Source organism: Malassezia sympodialis, genomic scaffold (assembly GCF_000349305.1).
Source record: "Malassezia sympodialis ATCC 42132 genomic scaffold, msy_sf_2, whole genome shotgun sequence".
NCBI classification, from domain to species: domain Eukaryota; kingdom Fungi; phylum Basidiomycota; class Malasseziomycetes; order Malasseziales; family Malasseziaceae; genus Malassezia; species Malassezia sympodialis.
Window position 1 is genome coordinate 282,978 of NW_017387800.1, and position 24,200 is coordinate 307,177.

The 24,200-nt window shown below is 62.5% G+C and overlaps 10 protein-coding genes across 10 annotated transcripts; 3 read left to right on the top strand and 7 right to left on the bottom strand.

Annotated features, from left to right (window-relative positions):
• Positions 1–40: 40 nt before the first annotated feature.
• Positions 41–2,245, bottom strand: MSY001_0464 (uncharacterized protein; the record flags this gene model as incomplete). Its single annotated transcript, XM_018885548.1, has 1 exon — positions 41–2,245. The coding sequence occupies one exon, from the start codon at positions 2,243–2,245 to the stop codon at positions 41–43; it is 2,205 nt and encodes a 734-aa protein (XP_018739093.1).
• A 270-nt stretch (positions 2,246–2,515) lies between these two features.
• MSY001_0465 (uncharacterized protein) lies at positions 2,516–4,366 on the bottom strand (the record flags this gene model as incomplete). The annotated part of the gene is made up of 1 exon (XM_018885549.1): positions 2,516–4,366. One exon carries the CDS (start codon positions 4,364–4,366, stop codon positions 2,516–2,518), a length of 1,851 nt encoding a protein of 616 aa, XP_018739094.1.
• Positions 4,367–5,418: 1,052 nt separating this feature from the next.
• Positions 5,419–9,049, top strand: MSY001_0466 (uncharacterized protein; the record flags this gene model as incomplete). Its single annotated transcript, XM_018885550.1, has 2 exons — positions 5,419–7,117; positions 7,419–9,049. The coding sequence occupies 2 exons, from the start codon at positions 5,419–5,421 to the stop codon at positions 9,047–9,049; spliced, it is 3,330 nt and encodes a 1,109-aa protein (XP_018739095.1).
• MSY001_0467 (uncharacterized protein) lies at positions 9,050–13,270 on the bottom strand (the record flags this gene model as incomplete). Its single annotated transcript, XM_018885551.1, has 1 exon — positions 9,050–13,270. The coding sequence occupies one exon, from the start codon at positions 13,268–13,270 to the stop codon at positions 9,050–9,052; it is 4,221 nt and encodes a 1,406-aa protein (XP_018739096.1).
• On the top strand, positions 13,128–13,431 carry MSY001_0468 (uncharacterized protein; the record flags this gene model as incomplete). The annotated part of the gene is given in 2 exon segments (XM_018885552.1): positions 13,128–13,384; positions 13,395–13,431. The coding sequence occupies 2 exon segments, from the start codon at positions 13,128–13,130 to the stop codon at positions 13,429–13,431; spliced, it is 294 nt and encodes a 97-aa protein (XP_018739097.1).
• Positions 13,432–13,452: 21 nt separating this feature from the next.
• Positions 13,453–14,829, bottom strand: MSY001_0469 (uncharacterized protein; the record flags this gene model as incomplete). The annotated part of the gene is made up of 1 exon (XM_018885555.1): positions 13,453–14,829. One exon carries the CDS (start codon positions 14,827–14,829, stop codon positions 13,453–13,455), a length of 1,377 nt encoding a protein of 458 aa, XP_018739098.1.
• A 230-nt stretch (positions 14,830–15,059) lies between these two features.
• On the bottom strand, positions 15,060–15,938 carry MSY001_0470 (uncharacterized protein; the record flags this gene model as incomplete). Its single annotated transcript, XM_018885556.1, has 1 exon — positions 15,060–15,938. The coding sequence occupies one exon, from the start codon at positions 15,936–15,938 to the stop codon at positions 15,060–15,062; it is 879 nt and encodes a 292-aa protein (XP_018739099.1).
• Positions 15,939–16,184: 246 nt separating this feature from the next.
• MSY001_0471 (uncharacterized protein) lies at positions 16,185–20,384 on the bottom strand (the record flags this gene model as incomplete). Its single annotated transcript, XM_018885557.1, has 1 exon — positions 16,185–20,384. The coding sequence occupies one exon, from the start codon at positions 20,382–20,384 to the stop codon at positions 16,185–16,187; it is 4,200 nt and encodes a 1,399-aa protein (XP_018739100.1).
• Positions 20,385–20,538: 154 nt separating this feature from the next.
• MSY001_0472 (uncharacterized protein) lies at positions 20,539–23,523 on the top strand (the record flags this gene model as incomplete). Its single annotated transcript, XM_018885558.1, has 2 exons — positions 20,539–20,678; positions 20,712–23,523. 2 exons carry the CDS (start codon positions 20,539–20,541, stop codon positions 23,521–23,523), a joined length of 2,952 nt encoding a protein of 983 aa, XP_018739101.1.
• On the bottom strand, positions 23,520–24,155 carry MSY001_0473 (uncharacterized protein; the record flags this gene model as incomplete). The annotated part of the gene is made up of 1 exon (XM_018885559.1): positions 23,520–24,155. The coding sequence occupies one exon, from the start codon at positions 24,153–24,155 to the stop codon at positions 23,520–23,522; it is 636 nt and encodes a 211-aa protein (XP_018739102.1).
• Between the last annotated feature and the right edge of the window lie 45 nt (positions 24,156–24,200).

The window sequence follows — 24,200 nt, forward strand, 5'->3', positions numbered from 1 at the left end:
CGTCGCACGAAGAAAGACGCGGCGAAGAAAGACCGAGGATCTATGGTGCATGGGATCTATGCATCGGGGGCCGCGCCGCGCCGCGGCTCAGGTTCGGCGAGCTGCGCGCATGCCGCAGGGCGCGCTGCGTCGAGAGCGCCTGCGCTTGCACCTGCTCAAGATGCTGGTCCAGGTGGCTGTGTCGCGCAGGACGCGGCCCGTTCACCGCCGGCACAGGCGGTAGGGGGCCTCGCGCAGTGCGCGGCAGCGGCACGATCGGCTGGGCACTTGGCGCGGGCGTCGCATAGTGCACATGCACATCGTCGACGGTCTGTCCATGGGGTGTATCAGGCGCGGACGGGGCCTCGCTCCACGCAGGTGGCCACATCGACGTGTGCTGCACGTCAGGCGCCATAGCCCAGGTGGGCGGCGACGCAGGTGCCCCATACAGCCCGACCATCGTAGGAGCCACGCCGTAGCGCGGTACGGTGCGTAGCAGGGTGCCCGTGTGCACGGCCACAGGAGCGGTGCCGGGTTGGGCCCGCCGAACGCGCTCGTCATAGTCGCTCGGGCCGAGACCGTGGCGCTCCGTGCTAGACGGCCCGTGCGCGGGGCGCGCCAGCGACGAGTGAATCACGGAGAGATACCAGAACATAAGATTCGATATGATCACCTGCTGCTGCAGCGGGCGCCGCGGATTCGAGAGTTTCATGTGTGAGATTCGATACAGCGTGCGCTCCGTCGCGGGAGGGTAGCGCACGTCCATCGCATTTGGCGCCGACGCGGCGCTGCTGCTCGACGACGTGGAAAAGAGGTTCCGCGCGCGGAGCCGCAGGTCGTACGAGTCCAGATTCCGACGCTTCCCAAACAAGTTGGTAAGGAATGTCTCCTTCTCGCGCCGAGGCGTGCTCGGCGTCTCGTCGTCGGTGCGCTCTCGCTCTTTCCGCCGCGCCTTGAGATCGTCGTCGTCCTTGGACAGCCCGAACCACGAAAGCCCAAACGTCTTTCGGTCTCGTGACGCTGGCGGTCGTGCCGGTTCATCGAAGGTGCGAGAGGTTCGCACCTCCTCGCTCCGCCGTTGCGGCGTGTCGAGCTCCGAGGGCACACGTGGGAGTGGCCGGGGGCTCTCGCTGCGCTCCGGCTCAGGGCGCGCCGCTGCCTGCCGCACATCGGGGAGCGGTCGCCTCAGGCGCTCGGGCGGTGCTGCCGTCGCTGGGCTCGATGCATCCGGGGGTAAGCGCGGAAGGTCGCCTTTCTGCGGCAGCATCGCACGTAGCTCCGCAGGCGTGAGCTTGGGCTCCGGCGGGATCGGACGCGGCGAGCCACTCCGCGGCTCGCCTATCTGCACAGCCGGGCTAGGCGCGGCGGGCATCAATGGCGGCGCAGAGTGCGTTCGCGCGCGCCCACCGGGGCTCACCGGCGCCACGTAGCGCGACGGTGTCTCTGGCGTCGCCGCGAGCGATGGCGGGATCGCTGGCGGCGGCTTGCGGTGCGAGCGCGGCGACTCGCGTACCTGCCGGGGGGGTATGGAGCGCGCCCGCTGCCAGTGCGCCCTGTCTATCGCCGTGTCTGTGCTGGGCGGCGCGGGGGGTATCGGGGACGCGGCCGCAGCGTCTGCCGCAGCCGGCTCAGGTGCAGGCGTCTCCTTGTCGGGCGTCTCGCGTTCATCGCCCTTGACCTGCCTCCGCAGCGAGCTGCCTCGGCGAGTGAGCGACGCCGAGCGCGCCAGGTATCGTGCGGCCAGGTCCTGAGACGCCACAGGTTCGGTGGGATGCAGGCTCACATTCTTCTCCGCCTGCTCGCGCAGAAACGTGCGAAACTCGGATGGACTGACCTCGGGGTGGATAGAGGCAGAGACCCACAGCTCATCGCTGGGGCCGGACGCGACGCGCGCGGAGGGTTTGGGCAGGGGCTGCGACGTGCCGGGAGGCGCTTGGGCCAGGCGCATCTGCCGCCGCGCGAGGTACCGCTGGCGTTGTGACGATCCAAAGATCGGCGATGCATCCTGGAAGCGACTGGCATCGAACGGCTCGCTCGCTGCCTCGGGGGTGCGTGGCGGCGACGCGCTCGTAGAAGCGGCGGACGACGCGGGCGAAGCACTGAGGGAGGAATCGAGGGACTCCTCATACGCTGGGGAAGGGGAGGATGTGAGACCCGGAAAGTCGGGATCAATAACGGCGAGGTGGCTCGCAGACAAGCGCCGGTGCGCACGAAGTACTTGCACCTCGCGCTGCAGGTCCAAATCACTAAGGTCGGGACCCTCCATGGCGCACTCTGCTACACCCAGTCAGTGTTGTGCACGCGCAGCGTGCATACAATGACCAAACGCTCACAAAGCTGGAGGGCCACGCAGGACAGCGCTACAGCCAATGTCCACACCCAACGGAGAACAAGCGCCACGCAGCGTCTCGCCTCGGGGGCAGGCTATGCAGGCCCGATGAGCTACGCGGCCTTCACCCGATGAACCCTAGACAGCCTATCACAAAGTCTCCTCCACGCAAGGCAACGAGGGTCGCCCTGGCCGTGCAGGTGTTGGCTAGGTGCGCTTGGCCTTGACATACAGGACCCCCGCATCCGACGTCGCATCTACGCTGAAGCCCCGCTGCGTGAGGTAGCGCACAATCGCCGGTCGGATCACAGACTGGTAGTGGCGGCTGTGCATGCCGCGCCCCGTCACAATCTCGAGCGGAGATCGCACGCGCGCCTCGCCCAGCGGCATGCTTTGCCACCGCGCCACGCTCTGCGCGACGACCGTGAGCGACTCGTGCACGGTCAGGCCATGCAGATCAATGCGCGTGGGCGCGTCGCTCGAGGGCGCGCCCGTGCCCGCCTCGAAGCTCCGCTGCTCGACGAGAGCTGACGCTGCCCGCAGCTGCCAGCGCCTCGCCGTCGCGTCGTGCTTCCGCGCTTCTGCGGCATAGACCATCGCAGCACCGCCTACACCTGTGCTCCGTGACTGCCGCGCGCAGCGCGCCGCCTGCTGCAGGGCAGCATCACGCAGCGCGCGCGCATCGGCAGCGCGGCGCAAGCTCTCTTCGCGGGAATATGGCGTATCGTCCTCGGTATGGCCCGCCAGCACATCGACCTGCCCCGCAGAAGCAGGCAGCACAGTGGCGGCTTGCCCGGCCTGCATCGCTGCTTGCGCACGCTGGGCACCTGCGGCAGGAGTGGGCGCGAGCGACGCACGGCCGGCGTACGACCCGCTGTCACTCGATAGCCACCTAGGTGCACCGCCCGTCACCTTCATCCGCTGCGATACGGCCGCAGTGGTGCGCTCCGCACTCGGGCCATTCGTTGGGAGCAGCCCACTCGGGTCCAGAATGTCGGGTCGGGCGCCCAGACCATCAGCCGCCTCATTCACCACGTCTTCCAGCTGTAGCAGATCCAGCGCCGCATCCTGATGGCCCCTTGTAGCACGCAACAGACGCTCGATATGCCACACATCTCGCTCCGTGATCGCAGCCAACGTGTCGCACGCTGTCTGAAAGTCTGGCGTGCTGGCGAGAGCATCGGCCGCGGGGTCCGATGCAGCCAGCTGGATGGCACGGCCCATAGCGATTGGCAGGTTGAACGAGGCTTGATTGAACAGGCGCTGGACCTGGGATGACGGCATGCCCAACAAGACGGCCAGCTGTGAGAGCGACGAAGACGCCAGGAGCCACTGCTGGTCGGCGACAGGCACACTTGATGCCTCAGCCGCATCGCGCTCAGCGTTCTGAAGTCTCCGTGCGATCTCCTCGTCGTTCAGCCCGGCCGTGTCCACCACGACCGGTGCTGCCGGCTTGGGTGCCGCTCGTGACGCGTACAGGATATGATGGGGGCTGCGCTGATCGGTCAGACTCACAGTAACGGGACCGCGGCCCTTTTTATCCTTGCCTTTCTTTGCCTTGGGCTTTTTTGAGGCGAGTCCAGCAGAGAGCGCTTCCAGGTCAAGGCCCCGGCCGCTATTCGAGGGAGTCGACGCCTCCGCCTCCGCCTCCGCCTCCAGCATCTCCTGGGCGAGCAGACCATCCATTGCCATGTCTACGTCGCCATGGGAATCCTTTAGTGCTAGCTCCAGAACATCCATTGGCTTTTCAGGGAACGTCTGCTGCAAAAAAAGCAGGGACGTATCCCCCCGCGACTCCCACTCATCAGAGACCATATCGGCGGGAACAGCAGCGGCTAGCTCCTCGAGAATCGCTACTGCCTGTTCCATAGTCTGCCCAGGCTCCTGCGAGATGGCCAGTATCAAGCTAGGATCCAGGCGGGAGGAAAACCGCGCTAGCAGTGCAGCCGAGTCATCCATCCCCGCCTGTGCTTCGTGGCCCTGAGGGAGCGCGGCAGTCTCACGCGGGGCCCGACGCGTCTCCACATGCACACAATCGTGGACTGCCTGGCCAAACATGTATGGAGCGCCGAGATCCGCGAATAACCATGGCATTGGTCTTTTTATCGAAACTGACATGTCCGAGACAGACCTGCTTGCACAGGTGGACCTTCCTACCTTGTACAGTAATAGGCAGATGCGTATGGCGCCGCGCCATGTGTATGGGACACGGCACCCCTGGGCGTACATGCTCCCACGGCCGACCCTGCGCCACGTTGGCTATACAAGAGACGACGAAGAGCCACTTCCACCACGATTCTACACAGAATCATTGGGCAGGCCCGCGTCGTGGCCTCATGTGCAAAGTACCCCCCCATCCTATGTCGCATCTGCCCACCCCAGTCACCCAAATGCACATGATGTTCCATACGAAGCCGATGGGCAGTATAATGAAGCGCTTCCTTACGAGAGGGAAATGGTGCATACACATATGGAAGGCACACCTTCACCCATCTTGAGCAGAATGCCACCGCCGCTAGCCCCCATCCATGTGGACGAAGCCAAATTGTACAGAACCACTCACAAAAGCTCAACAATTGCCTATCATCTTCCAAGCGGGACAAGACAAGTCCAAAGACGCAGAGAGGAGAATGTAGACTTCTGGGACAGTTTGTCCTAACGCATATGCTGATTCAGGCGCTATGTAAATTACCCCTCTTGTTTGTATAAGCTCAATTCAGACGAGGTACCACCATCAGAAGGCAAGATGGCCGAGTGGTCTAAGGCGCTGTGTTCAGGCTTGCTTCGGCAATACCTAAACAATAAAATCGCAGTCTCCCTGAGGCGTGGGTTCGAATCCCACTCTTGTCACATCTTTTTGTCGTTCGTGCGTACATGCCAGGTGTTATGTAGCCTGTCCCAGAAATTTGATCAGTATGGAAGGGCAAGATGGCCGAGCGGTCCAAGGCGCTGTGTTCAGGCTTGCTTCGGCAATACCTAAACAATAAAATCGCAGTCTCCCTGAGGCGTGGGTTCGAATCCCACTCTTGTCAAATCTTTTATTTTTAGAATTTTGCTGCGCATTCTTAAGATCTTTTTTCCCCACGCGCTTTGCCTGCCTTTATTCCAGCATGCGCTTCTTCACGTCAAAGGCCAAAACGGCGGACGTATCCCCACCGCCCAGTAAGCAAGAGCCGGACATGGAGGTGCAACATGTTGATGCTATCCATGTCGATGCGCTCCAAGGACGCAAGGAAAAAGAGCTTGCATTGGAAGAGGATCACCTCCCTGGCTTCTCGCATGTGGAAGCCTCGGCGGTCGACGAGATCTATCAGCGTAAGGTGTACATCATGAACAAGATCATGAACGAGCACATCGGTATGACTTGGTGGCAGTATGGCCTGTTGCTTGTATCGGGTGTGGGCTGGTTCCTGGACAATGCTTGGCTCCAGTTGGTTGCCGTCATTCTCACATCTGCATACAAGGAATTTCACCCGGAGGATGAGTCGAGCCGGAACACGGCGTTCCTGAATACGGCTTTGTACATGGGTCTAATTTTTGGTGCGGCATTCTGGGGCTACGCGGCCGATATCGTGGGACGTCGATTCTCATTCAACGCGACACTATTGATTTGTGGTGTATTTGGCGTCGCGGCTGGCGGAGCAAAGAGCTTTGTGGCGCTGGGTTCTCTGCTAGCGTGTACCGGCTTTGGCATTGGAGGGAGTCTGCCCGTCGATGGAATGCTCTTTCTCGAGTTCCTTCCTGGCGCTCGGCAGCAACTTCTTACGCTGCTGTCTGTCTTCTGGCCCCTGGGTCAGCTGGTTACATCGCTAATCGCCTGGGGCTTCATCCCTAAGTGGACATGCCATGACACCAACTGCTACGAGTTTAATGGCAGCGGCTGGCGCACGCACAATGTTGGTTGGCGCTATGTCCTTTTCACTACCGGTGCCTATACGCTGCTGTGCTTCATTGCACGCTTTTTCATCTTCCGAATTCCGGAAAGCCCAAAGTTCTTGATCTCCAAAGGACGCGATGCAGATGCAGTCGTCGCAATGCACAAGCTTGCACAGATGTGCGGCAAGCCACTACCAGAGGGCATGCTAACGGTGGCTACGTTGCGCAGCGCAGCAGGCCAAGATGTCGACATGACGGAGGTGACCATGGAAGAGACGATGAAGCCAAGCATGATAGGCAGGCTCCAGTTCATGTACAAGGACTTTATCACAAACGTTACAACTTCGCACTCTCACAATCCTTTTGGCCATCTCAAGCCGCTCTTCTCAAGTTGGGCACTAGGATATACGACTGCTGTGATCTGGGCACTCTGGGCGCTTATTGGTCTCGCCTACCCTCTTTTCAATTCGTTTATCCTGTTGTACCTAGGCGGGGATTCGAAGCCTGAAAATAGGGTCTACCGCGACTACGTAATTGTCTCTGTGTGTGGTATTCCAGGTTCGCTGCTGGCGGCCTGGTTGGTGGATTTACCCCGCAGTGGCCGACGCGGTGCAATGGCATTTGGTACGCTACTGACAGGTGTTTTCCTGTTTGGTTTCACCGGTGCGGGCGGTAGCTCTGATTCTCAACTTGCGTTCAGCTCGGTGGTCTCCTTCACGCAAAATATCATGTACGGAGTACTGTTCTGCTACACTCCCGAGACGTTCCCCGCACCGCTACGTGGTGCTGCGGATGGTGTGGGCTCCAGTCTCAACCGTCTCTTTGGTCTGTTTGCCTCCATCATCTATATCTACGGTGGCGATAATGCCTCGGCCCCTATTTACGTGTCAGCCAGTCTTTTTATCGTTTGTGCGCTGCTTATGCTCACGCTACGTGTGGAAACAGCGGCCAGAACAGCACTATAATACCCTGCTAGGTGATTTGTCATAAACGCAATAGATTCATTTCTGGGCCTCGTGGCTCTGGGCACAGTTCTTCTGGGACTGACGTGATTAGAAAAAGGGTAGTCGAGTGCTGAGCTGCTGCGGGTGTGGGGAAACGTCGCTTCCTTGACCAATCGTATGCATGTCGTGTGCGTGCGAGTTTTGCCTACGTTGGCAATCACTTGCGTGATAACCTTAAGTCCGGCTCACGATGGCGACGGGCGTCGATACCAAGGTCGTGGACGTGGAAGGGCCTAAGGACATTGAAAAGACGGAGGATGCTGGCACCGAGACTCTCCGCCATTCACATGTCGAAGTCGCCGCCGTCGATGAGGTGTACACGCGCAAGGTCTATGTGTTCAACAAGATTATCAACGAACATATCGGCATGAATGCCTGGCAGTGGTGGCTCCTCGTCGTCGCCGGCATGGGCTGGTTCGTCGACAATGCATGGCTTCAGCTGGTCGCATTGATTCTGCCACAAGTGAGAGCCGAGTTCTTCACGGCTCAGGAGCTGGAGCAGCAGCCACACAAGTCGGCATTTCTGACCCTGTCGATGTTTGCCGGTACGGTGGTCGGTTCTATATTCTGGGGCTACCTCGCGGACGTTATCGGGCGCCGCCCTTCGTTCAACATTACACTCCTGCTTTGCGGTGTGTTCGGTATCGCGGCTGGCGGTGCTAAGTCGTTTGCAGCGCTGGCGAGCCTTTTTGGCATAGCCTCCTTTGGCATTGGTGGTAGCCTGCCCGTGGACGGTATGCTCTTCCTCGAGTTCTTGCCAGGTAGCCACCAGTACTTACTGACGCTCCTGTCCGTGTCGTGGTCTCTCGGCCAGCTCGTTACCTCGCTGATTGGTTGGGGCTTCATTTCTGGCTGGAACTGTGCTACGCACGAGGACTGCGGCAACCTGTACAATTCACAAGGATGGCTCGAACTGAATCTCGGCTGGCGCTATGTCGTCTTCACGACCGGCGCTTACACGCTCTTCTGCTTCTTTGTTCGGTTTATTGTGTTCCCCCTACCGGAGAGTCCCAAGTATTACCTGGCCAATGGCCGCGATGCGCAGGCTGTACGTGCGATGCACAAATTTGCAGCCTTGTGCGGCAAGCCGCTGCCAGAAGGCATGTTGACCGTGGCTTCGCTTCGCGAGGCTGCCGGTGAGCCGCCCGCAGACGAGTACGAGGAGGTGCCCGAAAAGCCCAAAGGACTCGTGGCGCGTTGTAAGAACTGGTTCACGGAGGTGCGTGAAAATGTCCACCATGCCAAGCACGTATCTCTATACCATCAGATCAAGCCGTTATTCTCATCTTGGGCGCTCGGATACACAACAAGCATGACCTGGTTCCTGTGGCTACTCATTGGTCTTGCATACCCCCTGTTCAACTCGTTCATCGTGGCGTACCTTGGCTCGTCGGGTGACACTTCCTTGTCTAAGACGTACCGCAACTATGTGATTATATCCGTGTGTGGTGTGCCCGGCAGTGTGATTGGCGCGTGGATGGTGACGTGGCCGCGCTCAGGCCGACGCGGCGCTATGGCCATTGGTACGCTGCTCTCGGGTGTGTTCCTGTTTGGCTTTACGGGTGTGGGTGCCAATGCGAATGGGCAGCTGGCCTTCTTCTCGGTGACGAACTTTTTCGAGAACATCATGTATGGTGTGCTGTACTGCTATACGCCCGAGTCGTTCCCTGCACCGCTGCGCGGCACGGCGGACGGCATCGCAGCCATGCTTAACCGTCTAATGGGTATCGTCGCGACGCTCATTTACATCTACACAACGTCGACGGACCCGCCCATCTACACATCGGCGACACTGTTCCTCGTGGCGGGCCTGCTCATGCTGACGCTGCGCGTTGAAACGGCCGCCCGCACATCAATTTAATTAGGTGCCCTTGTATCGTTGGCGCTCCCAATCGGCCCAGAGGGCCTGGAACACCACCTGGCCACTTGCATCGAGCGCATGCTTCAAAGCGGCATCCCGCTCATGCTCGCCGCACACATCGCACAGCACAAAGAGGCCCGGCTGCAGCTCGGTCCGCAGCGCCGCGGCGATGGTTGTGTATGGCATTGTAGCACTTCGCACATAGGCCAGCAGCATGTAGACGGCATATTTCGACAAGGGCTTGCGCAGCGACTCGGTGGTGGCGTGCGAGAGGCGCGCACGCTTCGCAGCCGGCGCCGCTGTGCTCGTCTTGGCTCCCAGCTCAGAGAGCAAACGCGCGAGTGCGCGCGCCTCGCTGCTAGTGAGCGGTGCAGCAGCCACGTCCAGCCATGCTGGTAGCGCTGCGGCGATCTCACGCACGAGCGCCTCGCCGGTATGCGCCCGCACAAAGCTCGAGAGCAGCAGGCACAGACGCGCAATTAGGTCCGTCAGGTGGGGCAGGCACGGCCGCACGAGATCCTTGCGCTGCCGCACGAGGGCGCGAAGTGTCGCGCACACGCTCTGGTAGATGGCCGAGGCGTCCGCGGCGCTAGGTGGCGACGAGCGTGCGCCTACGACCTGACCCAATAGCGCCAACAGTCGCGGCACATCGGGTGCACGCAGCATCCGCGCACGGTTCTGGCACACATGCTCCAACAGCTGGACGGCCGCGAGCGTGATTGTAGGCATGTCGGGAAGGAGCACGGCCAAGCGCACGAGCAGCGCGGAAAAGTGCATGCGCGCCGGGCGTCCCGTGCCAGGTGCGCCGTGCTGGAGGAGCAGACTTAGCACCTGCAAGAGCGCCGCGCACTCGGGCGGCTTGCACGCCGTGCCCGGCTCAAGAGCCGAGCTGAGCGCGTGCAGCGTGCGTTCATAGTCGTCCGGGTTCATGCGAGCGACCTGCGCGACCCAGATCGCCGAGAAATGGTCGTTTGTGGGAAACGTGCGAAGCAGCTGGGCTAAAGCTACACCTAGTCCCACGTATCGCGAGGCAGGCGCCACATGCGGGCCGAGTGCAACAAGCACTTGAAGGAGGCTCGTGGCGAGGGGGCGTGTGGGAGCGGCGGGAATCTCGCCAGCACGCACGGCGAACGTGAGGGACTCGAGGCGCGTCAACACGCATGGCAGTACAGGCTCAAGCGACGGCGCACTAGGCGCGCGGAGCTCGAGCTGCGCAGCGACCACATCAAGTGTGCATGCGAGATTGCCAGCATCTGTGGCTACGCGTGCGCTGTGCGTGAGCGGCGCCACAGCCTGTTCGACCGCCTCGCCCAGCGCGGTGGTCTCAGGGACAAGTTCGGTGGCCCACGGCGGATGCGTTGCAGCGGCCCAGCGCAGAAGCTGCGATCGCGCATGCAACGCCACAGTCGCGCCCCAGCCGGCCGGAGCACGCTGCAGGACGGCCAGCACGTCTGGCACACACACTGCCGCCGGCGCATGGGAGAGGAGTGCATCAACCAGCTGCATGCTGCTGGTCAGAAAAGCAGCGCGCTCTGACACTGAGTGTGGGAGGCTGGGCCACTGCACTAGGGTATCCAGGTAGGCTGCCAGCGAAAAGGGCGGCGCTGCGGCGGGGGCGTAGGCGTGCAGCCAGCGGCGCAGGAGACGGAGGAGCGCCGCGTCAGTCCCGATAAGATCCGGCGTCGCGCGGCGTGTCAGCCGCCAAAGCCCCGGCGCGATCGCGTGCACTGCGTCGCGACCGACATACTCGGTCGGCACACAGGCAAGCAGCCGCACGGCACTTGGCGCTGTTGACGAGACGTCCAGTGCAGCTGCCAGTGGGGCCATGAGCGCGTGGCGCCACCGCGGAAGCTCCAGAAAGTGCGCGTCGTGGAGCGCCTGCACGCTGAGCTTGGCGAGCAGTGACGGGGCGCTGGGTGCAAGCGTGGCCGTGAAGATCACGGCGAGGTCGTTGAGCAAGGTCTCAGGAGCATGGGCATCCACAACAGGCGCCCAGCGCGTCGTGAGGAGGCGCCATAGCGCGACAGGTTCCTGCGCATGCGCCGTCAGACCCCATACCTGGCCGTCCCAGGGTTCGACAGTGTGCCCTTCGAGGCCGGCACGTACAAGGTCGGGCAGCTTGGGCATGGGCGGAAGCGTCTGGGTACGCTCTGCATGGCAGCACAGGGCACGGACCACTTCCACACGTACCTCGGGGAGCGTACTATCCGTTCCGAGCAAGCGACACAGCGCGTCCAGGGGCAGTGGCGGTACAGACGCGCCCTGGACCGTAAGGGCTGTGTGCAGACGCAGTGCACCAGCTAGGAGGCGCTGCTGGGTCGGTGCCTGACCGCGCACATACGCCTCGACGCCGAGGTCGAGGCAAGTCGCCACGAGATGCGCAACCTCGGCCACTATGGGCCGCGTTTGTGCGAGTAGGAGCAGGACGTGCAGCGCGCATGCAAGCTGGGGCGTCGGTGGCGACATGTGCCGCTGCGCATCAGCCAGCGCATCGTGCCACATGGGCTCCGACTGCGCGGCCGACACGTGCTGGGTAAGTTGCTTGCGCCAAAGCAGCGTTGTGGGCGTGCATAGCACGGGACTGTGCACGAGCCGCGCGCCGACATCCTCAGGTCCTGTATCACACACGCGCGCCATAGTCGCACGCAGGATGGATAGCAGCTCAGGCATGCGGCGCTCTTGCGCCATATCGTGCAAGAGCGTGTGTACAAACGCCAGAGCTGCAGGCCATGCCACATCGTCGTCGCGCAGAGGCACAGCGCGGGCAAGAATATAGGGGAGTGCAGGCCGTACAAGACCTGCTTCCCTGTGCCAGAGCGACGTGCTCATGTCGAAGCACACGCGACGCGTCTCCGCCTCTGACGCAGTGTCGAGCACAGAGAGCGTGTGACTCTGTAGGCGCGTCCATAGGGCCAGCCATGCGTCATGGTCATCGCCGCCTGGTTGGTACAGCCGCAGGCGCTCAATTTGCTGCACGAGGTGCCACAGTACTGTGAGGCTGTCTGGCCGTGCAAGGAGCGACGTGCAGATAGGCGCCAAAAACCGGTCGAGCGCCTGTTGCCGGATCGGCAGCGGGGGTGCCTGCACAGAATTGCGGCGATGTGCGCTTTCCACGAGATATTCGAGTAGAGCGGGGATGGCCGGCAGCATCGCCGGTGCGTCGGGCCCGGTCAGCGCTTCGGTCACCGCAGGCACAAGGCTCTCGACCGACTCGGGCAGCGTGGGGCCCGCCTGTGCACCAAGAGCAGGTGCGCCACTGAGCGAGCGCGCAGCCACCACGCCTAGTGCATCGCGCAGAGCCGAGGCCTCGTCCGAATCGTGGTCGGCCAAGGCGGCAAACGCGTGCGCCCAGGGCAGGAGCGACTCCGCGACAAAAAAGCGCGCTGTTTTCTTTGCATTCGCGCCGAGTTCCAAGAGTGGCGACCAGCGCATGCATATGGCATCCCAGAGGCGCCGCGTCGCGGGCCAGTGGCGTGGCTCGCTGACCGTCGGCATGGCCTGCAAGAGATCGCGGAAGCACGCATTGACCGTGTCGACTTGGCCAGCGCCAATGCGTCGGATGGCCACCGGAAGGACCACTGTGAGCACTGGGCATACATCGTGCCACAAGTCCGACGAAATGCGCGGGCCGAGGGCCGCCACTAGCGCAAAGACATTGTGCTTTGCCACGGCGCTGTGCAAGTGCTCTTCGTCGAGATGCGCCGAGGCGAGCAGCGTGCCGAGGAATGCCCAGTATGCACTGTCAAGGAACTTGGGCGTCGACTCAGAGTGTGGCGTGCGCGTGCTAGCAAGTACCAGCTCGAGCGCACAGTCGAGCAGGAGTTCCGCTTTTTTCGGCACATAGACGTGATCGTCAGCCCACGCGCTCTGGAGAATCTGGATCTTTGAGCCTGGGAGCGTATTTTCTCCCTTCTTGTTCTGTTTAAGTAGCTGGATAAGCTGCTCAGAGGTCGTGATGCCCCATGCCGCGAGCCCCGGCGCCATCGACCAGCGACGCAGCGTGGGAGAGCAGCAGGGAGGGTTTCGATCACGTGCCAACTTCGTCTTCTCGAGCCGTGCCGTCTGTCGCTCTGTTACCATGTTGCTCCGCACGCTGGCTCCGGCCCTGCGCCAGGCTGCCGTGCCGGCGCGTGCGATGATGCCTTCGATGGCCCTGCCTATGCAGGCGACACCACGTGTTGCTGTGCCTCCCCCCCCGCTTCCGACGATGGCCCGCGGCATGAAGGTGCGCTCTTCCGTGAAGAAGTTGTGCAGCTACTGTGCGATCGTGCGCCGCAAGGGTCGTCTTTATGTCATTTGCAGCAGGAATGCTAAGCATAAGCAGGTGCGTGCAAAGTACTAACAGTAGCGCCAAGGATAATGCGCAACCGCGATACCAGTAGGGTCTATAGGTATCCTACGCTCTAGCACAGCTCAGGGTTCGACTTCTTGCACTTGGCGACGATCTTCTTCACGTCCTGGCTGCGCGCACGCGTAGTAACGAGCAGCGCATCCGGCGTGTCGACCACGACCACGTCGTCCATACCCAAGCAGGCGATTTTGCGGCCCGACGCAGGGACAACAATGCCACCGACCTGGCCCTCGGTCACCACGAGCGAGGGGTCGCCAAGCACACGCGCTTCGTTCTTCTCGGCGGGAATGAGGTCCGAGAGAGATGCAAAGTCACCGACATCGTCCCAGCCGAACGTAGCCGGAACGACCGCGACTTTGCCGACGCGCGACGCAGGCTCCGCCACGGCGTGGTCGATCGCAATCTTGGGGAGCGTCGGCCACACCTCCTTGAGCACAATCGAGCGGCTCGGCTGGTCCCACGCATCGGCGATGGTGTTCAGACCCGCGTACAGCTCGGGCACATTCGCCTCGAGCAGTGACATAAGCGTCTTCGCCTTAACAACAAACATACCGCCGTTCCAGCGGTACTCGCCAGTAGACAAGTAGGCGCTGGCCGTGCGCGCGTCGGGCTTCTCCTTGAACTCAAGCACGCGGTGTGCGTTCGGCGCATCGTTCAGCTCGAGGTTGTCGCCTAGCTTGATATAGCCAAAGCCCGTCGACGGGTATGAGGGCGCAATGCCAATCGTGACGAGGAATCCCTCGCGAGCCACCACCACGGCCTCACGCACCGCCGACTGGAACGCATCCTGTCCCGACACAATGTGATCGGCCGCGAATGAGCCAAGGACAGCCTCGGGATCGCGGCGCAGCAACACGGCCGCAGCAAGACCGATGGCGGCCATTGATTCCTTCGGAGACGGCTCCGCAAACACGTTAGAGGGGACAAGCTGCGGCAGCTGCTCGGAGACGGCATCGACATGTGCATTGCCAGTGACGACCATAAACTTGTCTACGCCTGAGAGGGGCAGCAGACGGTCCCACGTATTCTGGATGAGGGTGCGGCCACCACCTGTGAGGTCGAGCAGGAACTTGGGGCAGCTCTGACGACTAAGCGGCCACAGCCGCGTACCCGCACCACCGGCAGGCACCACGACCCAGAGACCCAGCGAGGGGTCCGTCGCCTTCAATGACACAGGCGGCTTTTGTAGGAGCGTCGCAGGCTGCGGCGCAACCGTGCGTGTATTCTCAGGTGCCCAGCTGTTCAGCGACGACTGGTACGACGCGTAGCTGAGGCGCTTGCCAGGAGACACACTGGGCGAGAAGAGAGGGTACGTGGGCGTGCCAGGCTCGCGGTCGAGCGAGTCGAGGCGGTCACTCACGCGCGAAACTTCGCGACGCAACTCTGATATGCCTGCCAGAATCTGCGAAAGCAGCGCGTTATCTGTCATGGTCGAAGAAGACAGAGCAAGAGACTCCTCAATTCTGGGAGGCCTGCACGGATCACTTGTCCCCGCAGGCGACGTGATTGGCCGCTTTACTCGGGTTCAGTACAGAGAGCGCAGACATGATTTGGGCAGGTACCGTGACCTGACCACGTGGAAGTATCAACACGTGCAGTAAGAAACTATTATGCGAAAAGACAGAGGCTAAATCAGGAGGGACGGAGCGTAAGATGACTTTACAGGGTATGCGAGGGGAAAGACATGCGGCGCGACTGAACATGCGCACTAAACAGAGGAGAGCGGGCGATCCCATTATGCACCGAGGAAAACGTGTGGCAGTTTGATGTAGCGCCAGGCGGATGAGGATCGGGCGTGTGAGACTGGCCTTGCCAGAAGGTAGATGTGCCATAGACGCCAGGGAACTGCCCAGCATCGCCATCACATTCGTCAAATGAGTGCTTACGATAATCTCCTGGCTCGTTAAAGTATGAGCCCATCTCGTCGTAAATGTGGGGACAGTACTGTGTTGCATTCGGGCCCCAGCATGCACGGAGGCTAAAGTCGGTATCGCTGATAAACTGGTTCCACTCCTTGATCTGCGTCCACTCGCCTGAATGGTTCGCCGCGCTGCGGGTCCATACAAGACCGCCGATCGGGTTGCCAAGGCCATTATAGCCGTGGGGATCCAGCTCGCCGCCATCGTCGCCCTTGCGGATATTAATCTTGGTCATGTTTCCGCGCCCGGTAACTTGCACAAACGAGTTGGTGCGCAGAAAGTGCACGCCAGTGAGAGTGTCATCAGGGATAAGACGTGTGCCGTAGCCGGCCTTTGTGCAGTAAGCGACCATGATCTGCTCCGAGTCGCCTACCGTCTTGTTCTTGCTGGGGGGGGCATAGAGACAAAAGTCATCCACCGAGTTTACGAAAATGTTCTGGCACGAGGATTTGGGACTCGAGGCGCCAAACCTGCCGCAGGCGTTCGTACCCGTCTGGCCACGCTGCCAGTGGTCAGGCAGGTTGGTGACATTGAACGCGGGTGTCCGTACGACGGTCTGAGCGCAGACGCCCAGCGATGCCAAAGCTCCCACTGCGAAAAGAAAGGAGAGACAACGCATGAAACGAATGAAAGGCGTACGTTCTAGCAGCGGAAAGGTGGTTTAGCTGGGTAACCGTCTAGTCCGTAAAAGAAGCAAAAGGCGCCCGCGACCCCGACGCGTTCCCCCGCAACAACAGTAGAAACTAGTTGTCGTGGAGGTTGCCAGATGCCGTACGAGTATGTGATTGGTCTATTTGAATGCAATCGTAGACCGGCACGCGGCAGACTGCGGATCGCGGTTGGCATGCATAAGAACTACGAACGATCACGCGGCAGACACGAGCGGGCGCGTCGTATCGACGTTGTCGTAAAAGGCGGCGCCGTGCGTCGTAGCGGCAATGATGCCAGCACGGATCACCCAGTCGCCAAAGCGCTCGCCCTCGAGGCGCTCGCGTGCATAGCGAGGAATCAGCACTTCCATAATTTCGAGGATCTCCTTCTCGCCGACGCTCTCGCGGAAGATTTTGTTCAGGCGGTCGCCCGAGTGGCTGCCACCCAGGCACATCACGTAGGTACCGGGCGCCTTGCCGACAAACGCAATCTCGGCGACCCACGGACGCGCGCAACCATTAGGGCATCCCGTCATACGCATAGTGATTTCGTCGTGCTTGAGACCGTTGGCGAGGTAGATGCGCTCGATCTTGTCGACGAGCTTGAAAATGTAGCGCTCCGACTCGGCCATCGCAAGACCACACGTGGGGAACGCGACACACGCGCTTGCACTCAGGCGCAGACCCGTATGCTCCCAATTCTCCATGTTGTACTCACGCAGGTGCGCCTCGATGCGCGGCTTGTCCGCCTCGTCCACATCCGACACGATGATGTGCTGGTTCGGCGTGAGGCGGAACACACCGCGGTGGATGCGCGCCAGTTCACGCAGGCCCGTACGGAACGGACGACCCGGCTCGTCGATCACACGACCGTTCTCGAGCCACAGCGTGCAGTGCCAGCGTCCGCGGTAGTCCTTCTTCCAGCCATACTCGTCCGTGTTGGTGTCAAAGTGGAAGGGACGCGCCGCCTCCAGCTTGTATCCCAGGCGGCGCTCGAGCTCGGCGCAGAACTTGTCGGCACCGCCCCAGTACTTGTCGATCGTATACTTCAGACGCGCCTGCTTGCGGTTCTGGCGGTTGCCCGTGTCGCGCTGGATGAGGAGCACCTGGCGGCACACTTCGTACGCGTCCTCGACTTTGACAAAACCAATCACGCTGCCCAGGCGGGGGTAGGTCGCCTTCATCGAGTGCGTCACACCCATACCACCACCAATCGCGACGTTAAATCCGAGCAGCTCCTTGGTTGTCTCGTCCGCGATGGCAATCAGACCAATGTCGTGCGCAAACACGTCGACGTCATTGCGCGGCGGCAGCGCCACAGCAATTTTGAACTTGCGCGGCAGGTAGTACGGGCCGTACAGCGGCTCATAGTCCTGCACCGCACCGCCAACCAGCAGTTGGCTCGAGCTGTCCGTGCCCTTGTCGAGCCAGATCTCGTGGTATGCGTTCATGCGGGGCAGCAAAAAGTCGGACAGGCGCTTGGAGAACTCATACATCGCTTCGTGCACCTCGCTAAGCTGGGGGTTCGGCGAGCACATCACATTGCGGTTCACGTCACCGCACGCGGCGATCGTGTCGAACAGGCTCTTGTTGATGCCCTGCATCGCCGCTTTCATGTGACGCTTGAGGATCATGTGGTACTGCACAGTCTGGCGCGTCGTGATCTTCAGCGACTTGATGCCGCCATACTCCTCCACGACCTGGTCCAGCTGCAGCCATTGCTCGGGCGTGCATACACCCGCCGGCATACGCACACGCACCATGAAGCCGTACGCGGGCTCCAGACCCGCCGCCTTGCGCTCATCCACCGTGTCGCGGTCGTACTGCAGGTACGTGCCGTGGAACTTGGTCAGCTGCGTGTCCGTCTCGGCGATCGCGCCCGTGCTCTCGTCGGCGAGACCCTGCACAATCGTACCCCGCAAGTAATTCGAGGCAATCTTGATGTGCTCGTTCGTGATCGGCTCCGGCTCCGCCTCAGTGACAGTGACCGAGTCGACGCCGAGCGCCTTCCACAGCTGCGGCTCCCACACCTTGTAGCCGGTCTGCCATCCGTCGGCATCCTGGTCGTCACCCAGACCAAGCGCCACAAGAGGGCTCGCACCCAACTCCGTAAGACGCTTGTAGAGGTCCTTGCCTGGCTTGTTGTAAAAGTGCGCATCCTCGGGGCGCGGCCAGTAGTGCGAGTCGCCCATACCAAACACGGCAAAGCGCGTCGCCTCAGTCAGCAGACCGGCAGGCTGCTTCGCCAGCGCCTTCATCATCAAGCGACCATTCTGCGGCGGCTCACCTTGTCCAGCCGTTGACGTGACAAACACCACATTCGGCTCGTTCGCCAGCTCGTCCAGCGGATAGTCGTCCATGGTCAGCACGCGCGCACCCAGACCGCGGAGCTTGGCGCGCGTCGTCAGGCGCTGCGCGACCTTGGCGGCATTACCATTGTCAGACGCATAGAGCACCAGCAGCGGCGGGCCCTCCAGCGCGCCAAGCAGCTGGTCATACGCTTCCTTCGCCTTTTGGCGCTGCTTCTCACGCAGCGCCACACCTTGTGACACAGTCAGGTCGTACGGCAGCGCAGGACGCTCGTTGGCCAGCAGCGTCAGGTGGTTGTGGCGGTCTAAAAAGTCTTGTAGCTGTTGACGCACACGCACACTGTCGAGACGGAACACCTGGCCGTCCGCCGCCGATGGGTTCCAGCGGTACAGTGGCCAGTAACCCGAGTCCACGGCTAGCTTCGTCTCACGCAGCACCTCCAGCGCCGGCGTCTCAGCTCCATCGTACGGCACATGCGCCAGCACAATCGACGGACCGTCAAAGCGGTCCGCCTCCATTAGCGCCTGAACCATCTGCGTGTAGTCCGAGTACAGCGCCGTGCTCGCCACAAACACGCCACCGTAGTTCATTGCGTACAGGCCAATGTCCTTCTTGCGCTGGTGCAGCGGAACTTCGTTGCGCTTCGAGTACGGCACCGTATCAAAGATAAGCATGTTCACGTTGCGCTGCGACGACATCACATGGTGTAGACCACCCATGCCCGTGTCGTACGCCCATGCATCGCTGCCAACAATCCAGCGCGAGACAGGGGCGAGGGCACGCAGCGCCTCAGCGTCCGCGCTACTCGCGTGACGCAGCTCCGCCTGGACATCGGCCGCCGCCGCCGCCGCACGTGCACCATCCGCACGCACAGAGAGCCACGAACGCAGCGCCTCGGCGAGTGGCGCAGGCGCCGAAGAGACGAGACGCTCAGCCACACGCACTGCCTCGTCAGCCTTGCGCAGCTGCGCCAGTACTTGGCCCAGAGCGTACTCGGGGCTCAGCGACGCCGGGTCGGTCGTCTCGCGCGGCGCATTCACCACCTGCAGGCGCCCATGGAAGAGCTGCTCCAGCATAATATGGTATGCATGCTCGTGCGTAGGCGGCTGGGACACGGGTACGACGGCACGCGGCGCGTCAGCCGCACGCGGCGCACCGATCGTAAGCGACGACGGGAGCGACTCGGCCAGGAGCGCCTCCTTCAGCACCGCACCGGCGTTGGTATCCACCGTGCCTAGCTGACCACTCACGAGCTGCGGCGCCGCACGCGATGGAGCGTGCTGGAACGCACTTGCCACATCCACAAACACGGGCGCCAGGCGCGTCGAGCGCTGCGGCGTCTGCTCCAGCACCGCTATACGCTGCACCGATGTAGGCACAAGGGCCACGATGCGCGCAGGCAGCAGCGGGCGCACGAGGTGCAGCTCAGCAACGCGCACGCCAGCGCTGTCAGCCAGCGCCTCTGCGCCGCCACCGAGCACCACCGCCATGGCCTCGGCGTCGTCTGTGCCGTACACGCGGTACGGCACGACCTCGCGGCCAAGGATGCGCGACGCCTCGGCAAAGGCCTCATCCAGCACAGCCTCGTCCAGCGTGGCCAATGTAGCCTCAGCCGGCACAGCTGCCTGCAGGGCACTGGCAGCGGCCAGCGAGGTCGGCGCGCCTTCGTCGAAAAAGTGGATGACGCCGGTGTGCGTGCGCGCCGCGAGCTGGTGTGCGACGAGCGCATGCGCCTCTGCGTCCGCGGCGGTGCTCGAATAGAGCATCGCACAGCCACTCTGACGCAGTAGGAGTACATCCGCATGCTGACCATGCGTCTTGATGTGGAAGACCACAGGCGACTTGGCCAGTGCGGGGAGGTGCGGCACGAGGCGCAAGAGTGTCGACGGGCTCGCTTCGAGCAGGACAGCCGCGGCTGCGTGGGGCTCTGAGCGCAGGAGGCTGTGCACGACAGAGCCGACGTCGGCACTTGCATTCACCGACTCGAGCTGCAGCGAAGCCGGCGCATCGGTCGGCACGAGCGTCTCGTTGGTCTTGACCGTCACAGCGGCACGCACTGTATTGCGAACCACATGCCACACGGCCTGCACGGACGACTCGCTCATCGTATTGTGAGAGCAACCTTCGTCGACGTGACTAGCCGAGGCGCAGGAGGAAGGATGAACGCCACGGCAATCACGTCATGTCACGTGTGAGCCAACCAGGATCGAGCGCAGCGCCTGGCGGTTGTCGTGTGGAGGTCTCTTCACCGCTCGCACGATGGCGATCTCGATCCAGAAGCGGCCGCGCACCGATGCGGAGATCGCCGCGTCACGCGTGCAGTTCCGCCGGAAAACGGCGCGCGGAAAAGTGCTCAAGGTGCTGCAGGAGACGTACCAGCGCGAAGATGTGCCATGCGGGTGTGTGGCGTGCGACGCCTGCGCGCTGCTCAGTGAGCCGGGCACACCCCGGGCGGTGCTCAGCGAGCAGGGCATTGCCAACTCGTACCTGCCAGAGAAGCATTATGTGGTTGTAGACACGAACGTGGTGCTGCACCAGATGGACGTGCTTGAGTCGGCTGTGTTCACAGATGTGATTGTGCTCCAGACGGTGGCAAACGAGGTGCGCCATCGGAGCATGCCGTTGTACAACCGCCTGCGCACGCTGCTCATGGACCCTGACCGCCGCTTCTGGCTCTTCTATAATGAGTTCCACGCCGCCACACACGTGGTACGTGAGGCCGGCGAGTCCCCGAACAACTGCAACGACCGCGCGATCCGGCAGGCCACGGCGTGGTACGCGGCGCACCTGCGCTCGCATCTCGGTAAGGGGCATGTGCAATCTGTGCTCCTGCTGAGCGACGACGTGGATAATGTGCACAAGGCTCGTATGGACCGCGTTCCGGCCGTCAGTGTGCGCGAGTACATCACAGGCTTCCGCGAGGCGGAGCAGCTCGAGGACTTGCTCTCTGCGCGCGCTCTCGACACGCCCGCCGCACACGGACGTGTGTTTGACGACTACTGGCCGACAGAGCAGCTGGAGGCCGGCGTGCGTGCCGGCACGCTGCACCGCGGCTTTTTCCAGGCGAATGCATACAACTTCCTCGAAGGCTCGGTGCGCGTCGAGGCGCTCGCCAAGCCAGTGCTACTGCAGGGGCGCGAGTCAATGAACCGTGCCGTCGATGGCGACGTCGTGTACGTGGCGCTGCTGCCCGAGAGCGAGTGGAAAGGCGCCTCGGACGAAGTGCGCGATGCTGAGGCTGCGCAGCGGAATGATGATGCGCGCGAGCACGACAGTGAGGACGAGGAGGCTGCGCCAGTACTCACGCACGAAGAACTGCCCGTCTCGGGGGCGGAGCGGCAGCCAACGGGCCGCATCGTCGGCGTTGCGCGGCGGAACTGGCGCTCGTACGTCGCCCACATCGATGCGGCGTCTGTCAACGAAAGTGAGCTCGCGACGCTCGGCGCGCAGACGCTGTTTGCATCGCCAGTCGACCGCAAGATACCCCGTATCCGCCTGCGCACGCGCAACGCGCGCGCGCTGCTGGGCTGCAAGATTCTCGTGGCGCTGGACGACTGGCCGAGTACGTCGCGGTACCCCGAGGGCCACTTTGTGCGCTCGCTGGGTGCGATTGAAAGCCAGGCGGCCGAGCAGGAGAGCCTGCTGCTCGAGTACGATGTGCCGTACCGGCCGTTCAGCCAGGCCATTCTTGCGTGTCTCCCAGCGGAGGGCGATGCGTGGACGGTGCCGCCCGCGAATGCGCACGATGCTCGCAGCACCTCGATCTGGCGCGACCGTGTGGATCTGCGTGGGGAGGTCATCTGCAGTATTGACCCGCCGGGGTGCCAGGACATTGACGATGCGCTGCACGCAAAGCGCCTGCCGAACGGGCATATTGAGGCGGGCGTGCATATTGCAGACGTGTCGCACTTTGTGCGGCCCGACACGCCGATGGACGCCGAGGCGGCGTCGCGCGGCACGACCGTGTACCTGGTCGACCGGCGCATTGATATGCTGCCGCACCTCCTGGGCACGAACCTGTGCTCGCTGCGCCCCCATGTGGAGCGCCTGGCGTTCAGTGTGGTGTGGGAGCTCACGCCGGACGCCCAGATTGTCAATGTGCGCTTTTTCAAGTCGGTGATTGCGAGTCAAGCGGCCTTCACGTACGAGGAGGCGCAGCGGCGCAAGGACGACCCCAAGTGCACGGACGCGATCACGACGAGTGTGCGCCTGCTGAACGACCTGGCGATCCAGCTGCGCCGCACACGCATGGAGCATGGTGCGCTGAACCTCGCGAGCCCCGAGGTGCGCATCCACATGCCGAGTGCCGAGTCGAGTGCGCCGGTGGATGTGGAGCAGAAGGCGCTCTTCGAGACGAACAGCCTGGTGGAGGAGTTTATGCTCCTCGCGAACACGAGTGTGGCGCGGCGGATCTACGAGGCGTTCCCTACGACGGGCGTGCTGCGCCGGCACGCCGCGCCGCCGTCGGACAACTTTGAGACGCTGCAGGACATTTTGCGCAAGCGGCGCGGGATGGTGCTGGATGTGTCATCCTCCGGCGCGCTGGCGCACTCGCTCGACAAGTGTGTGGACGCGCGGGATCCCGCGTTCAACACGCTCGTGCGTATCCTTGCGACGCGGTGCATGTTGTCTGCCGAGTACTTTTGCACGGGGAGCGTGGCGCGCACGGCGTTCAGGCACTACGGGCTGGCGATGGACATGTACACGCACTTTACGTCGCCGATCCGGCGGTACGCGGACGTGCTTGCGCACCGCCAGCTGGCGGCGGCGATCGAGTACGAGCCGCTGCCGCCGGAGCTGCACAGCAAGGCGTGGGTGGAGCATGTGCTCGAGAATGTGAACAAACGGCACCGCCTCGCGCAGATGGCCGGCCGAGCGTCGGTCGAGTTTTACGTGGGCCTCGCGATCCGCGCACGCAATGCGGAGCACGGCGCGGACGCGATGGACGTGGGCCGCGGCACCGGCACGCTGCTGCGTGCGCATGCCTATGTCGTGCGCACGTTCCGCAACGGCGTCGCGGTGTTTGTGAGCCAGTACGGCCTGGAGGGGCTGATCACCTTCCGTGGGGAGTGTGCGCTGGAGGCGGACGAGTACCGCGTCACGATACCCGCCGCGCTGTCAGGCCTCGCGCGCGACGTGACGCTGGGCATCTTTGATCGGTGCACGGTCGAGATCGGCGTGGAAAAAGACAAAAACACGCAGCGTGCACGCACGAAGATGGCGCTGGTGGACGTAGCTACTTAGTTGTCGGCCATGACCTGCGACCAGGTGATCGGCTCGTATGCAGCGAGCTCCTTCTCGTGGAACCAGAGGCCAATCTCCTTGGTCGCCGAGTCAAAGCCGTCCGAGGCATGGATGATGTTGCGGCCGACGCTCACAGCGTACTGGCCACGCACCGAGCCAGGGTCCGCCTCGAGCGGGTTCGTCGCGCCGACCATGCGGCGGCCCTGGCGGATGACGTCCTTGCCTTCCCAGACCATCGCAATCACGGGCGTGCCCTGCGTGATGTACTGGACGAGCGACGGGAAGAAGGGGCGCGCGGCGAGGTCCGCGTAGTGCTCGCGCGCGAGCTCCTCCGACGGCACGACCGACTTGATCGCGACGAGCTTGTAGCCGCGCGACTCGAAGCGGTCAATGATCTTGCCGACCAGCTGGCGGCTCACGCCGTCCGGCTTGATCATGATGAAGCTGCGCTCGCCAGCGGTCTTGTACTCACCGGCGATGGTGCGCGGGCCCTCGAGCTGCACGCGCGGCGCAGCGAACAGCGAGGCACCAGCGACACCCGCAGCCGTCGCAACAGCGATCGGCGCAGCGCGCGAGGCAAAGATGCGCGGCACAGCGCGCACAGCAGTCGTCGAGGCGAGCTTGGCGAACATGGGGGAGGGAAAGCCGCGGCCCGCCCGGACCGACGCTGGCCACGT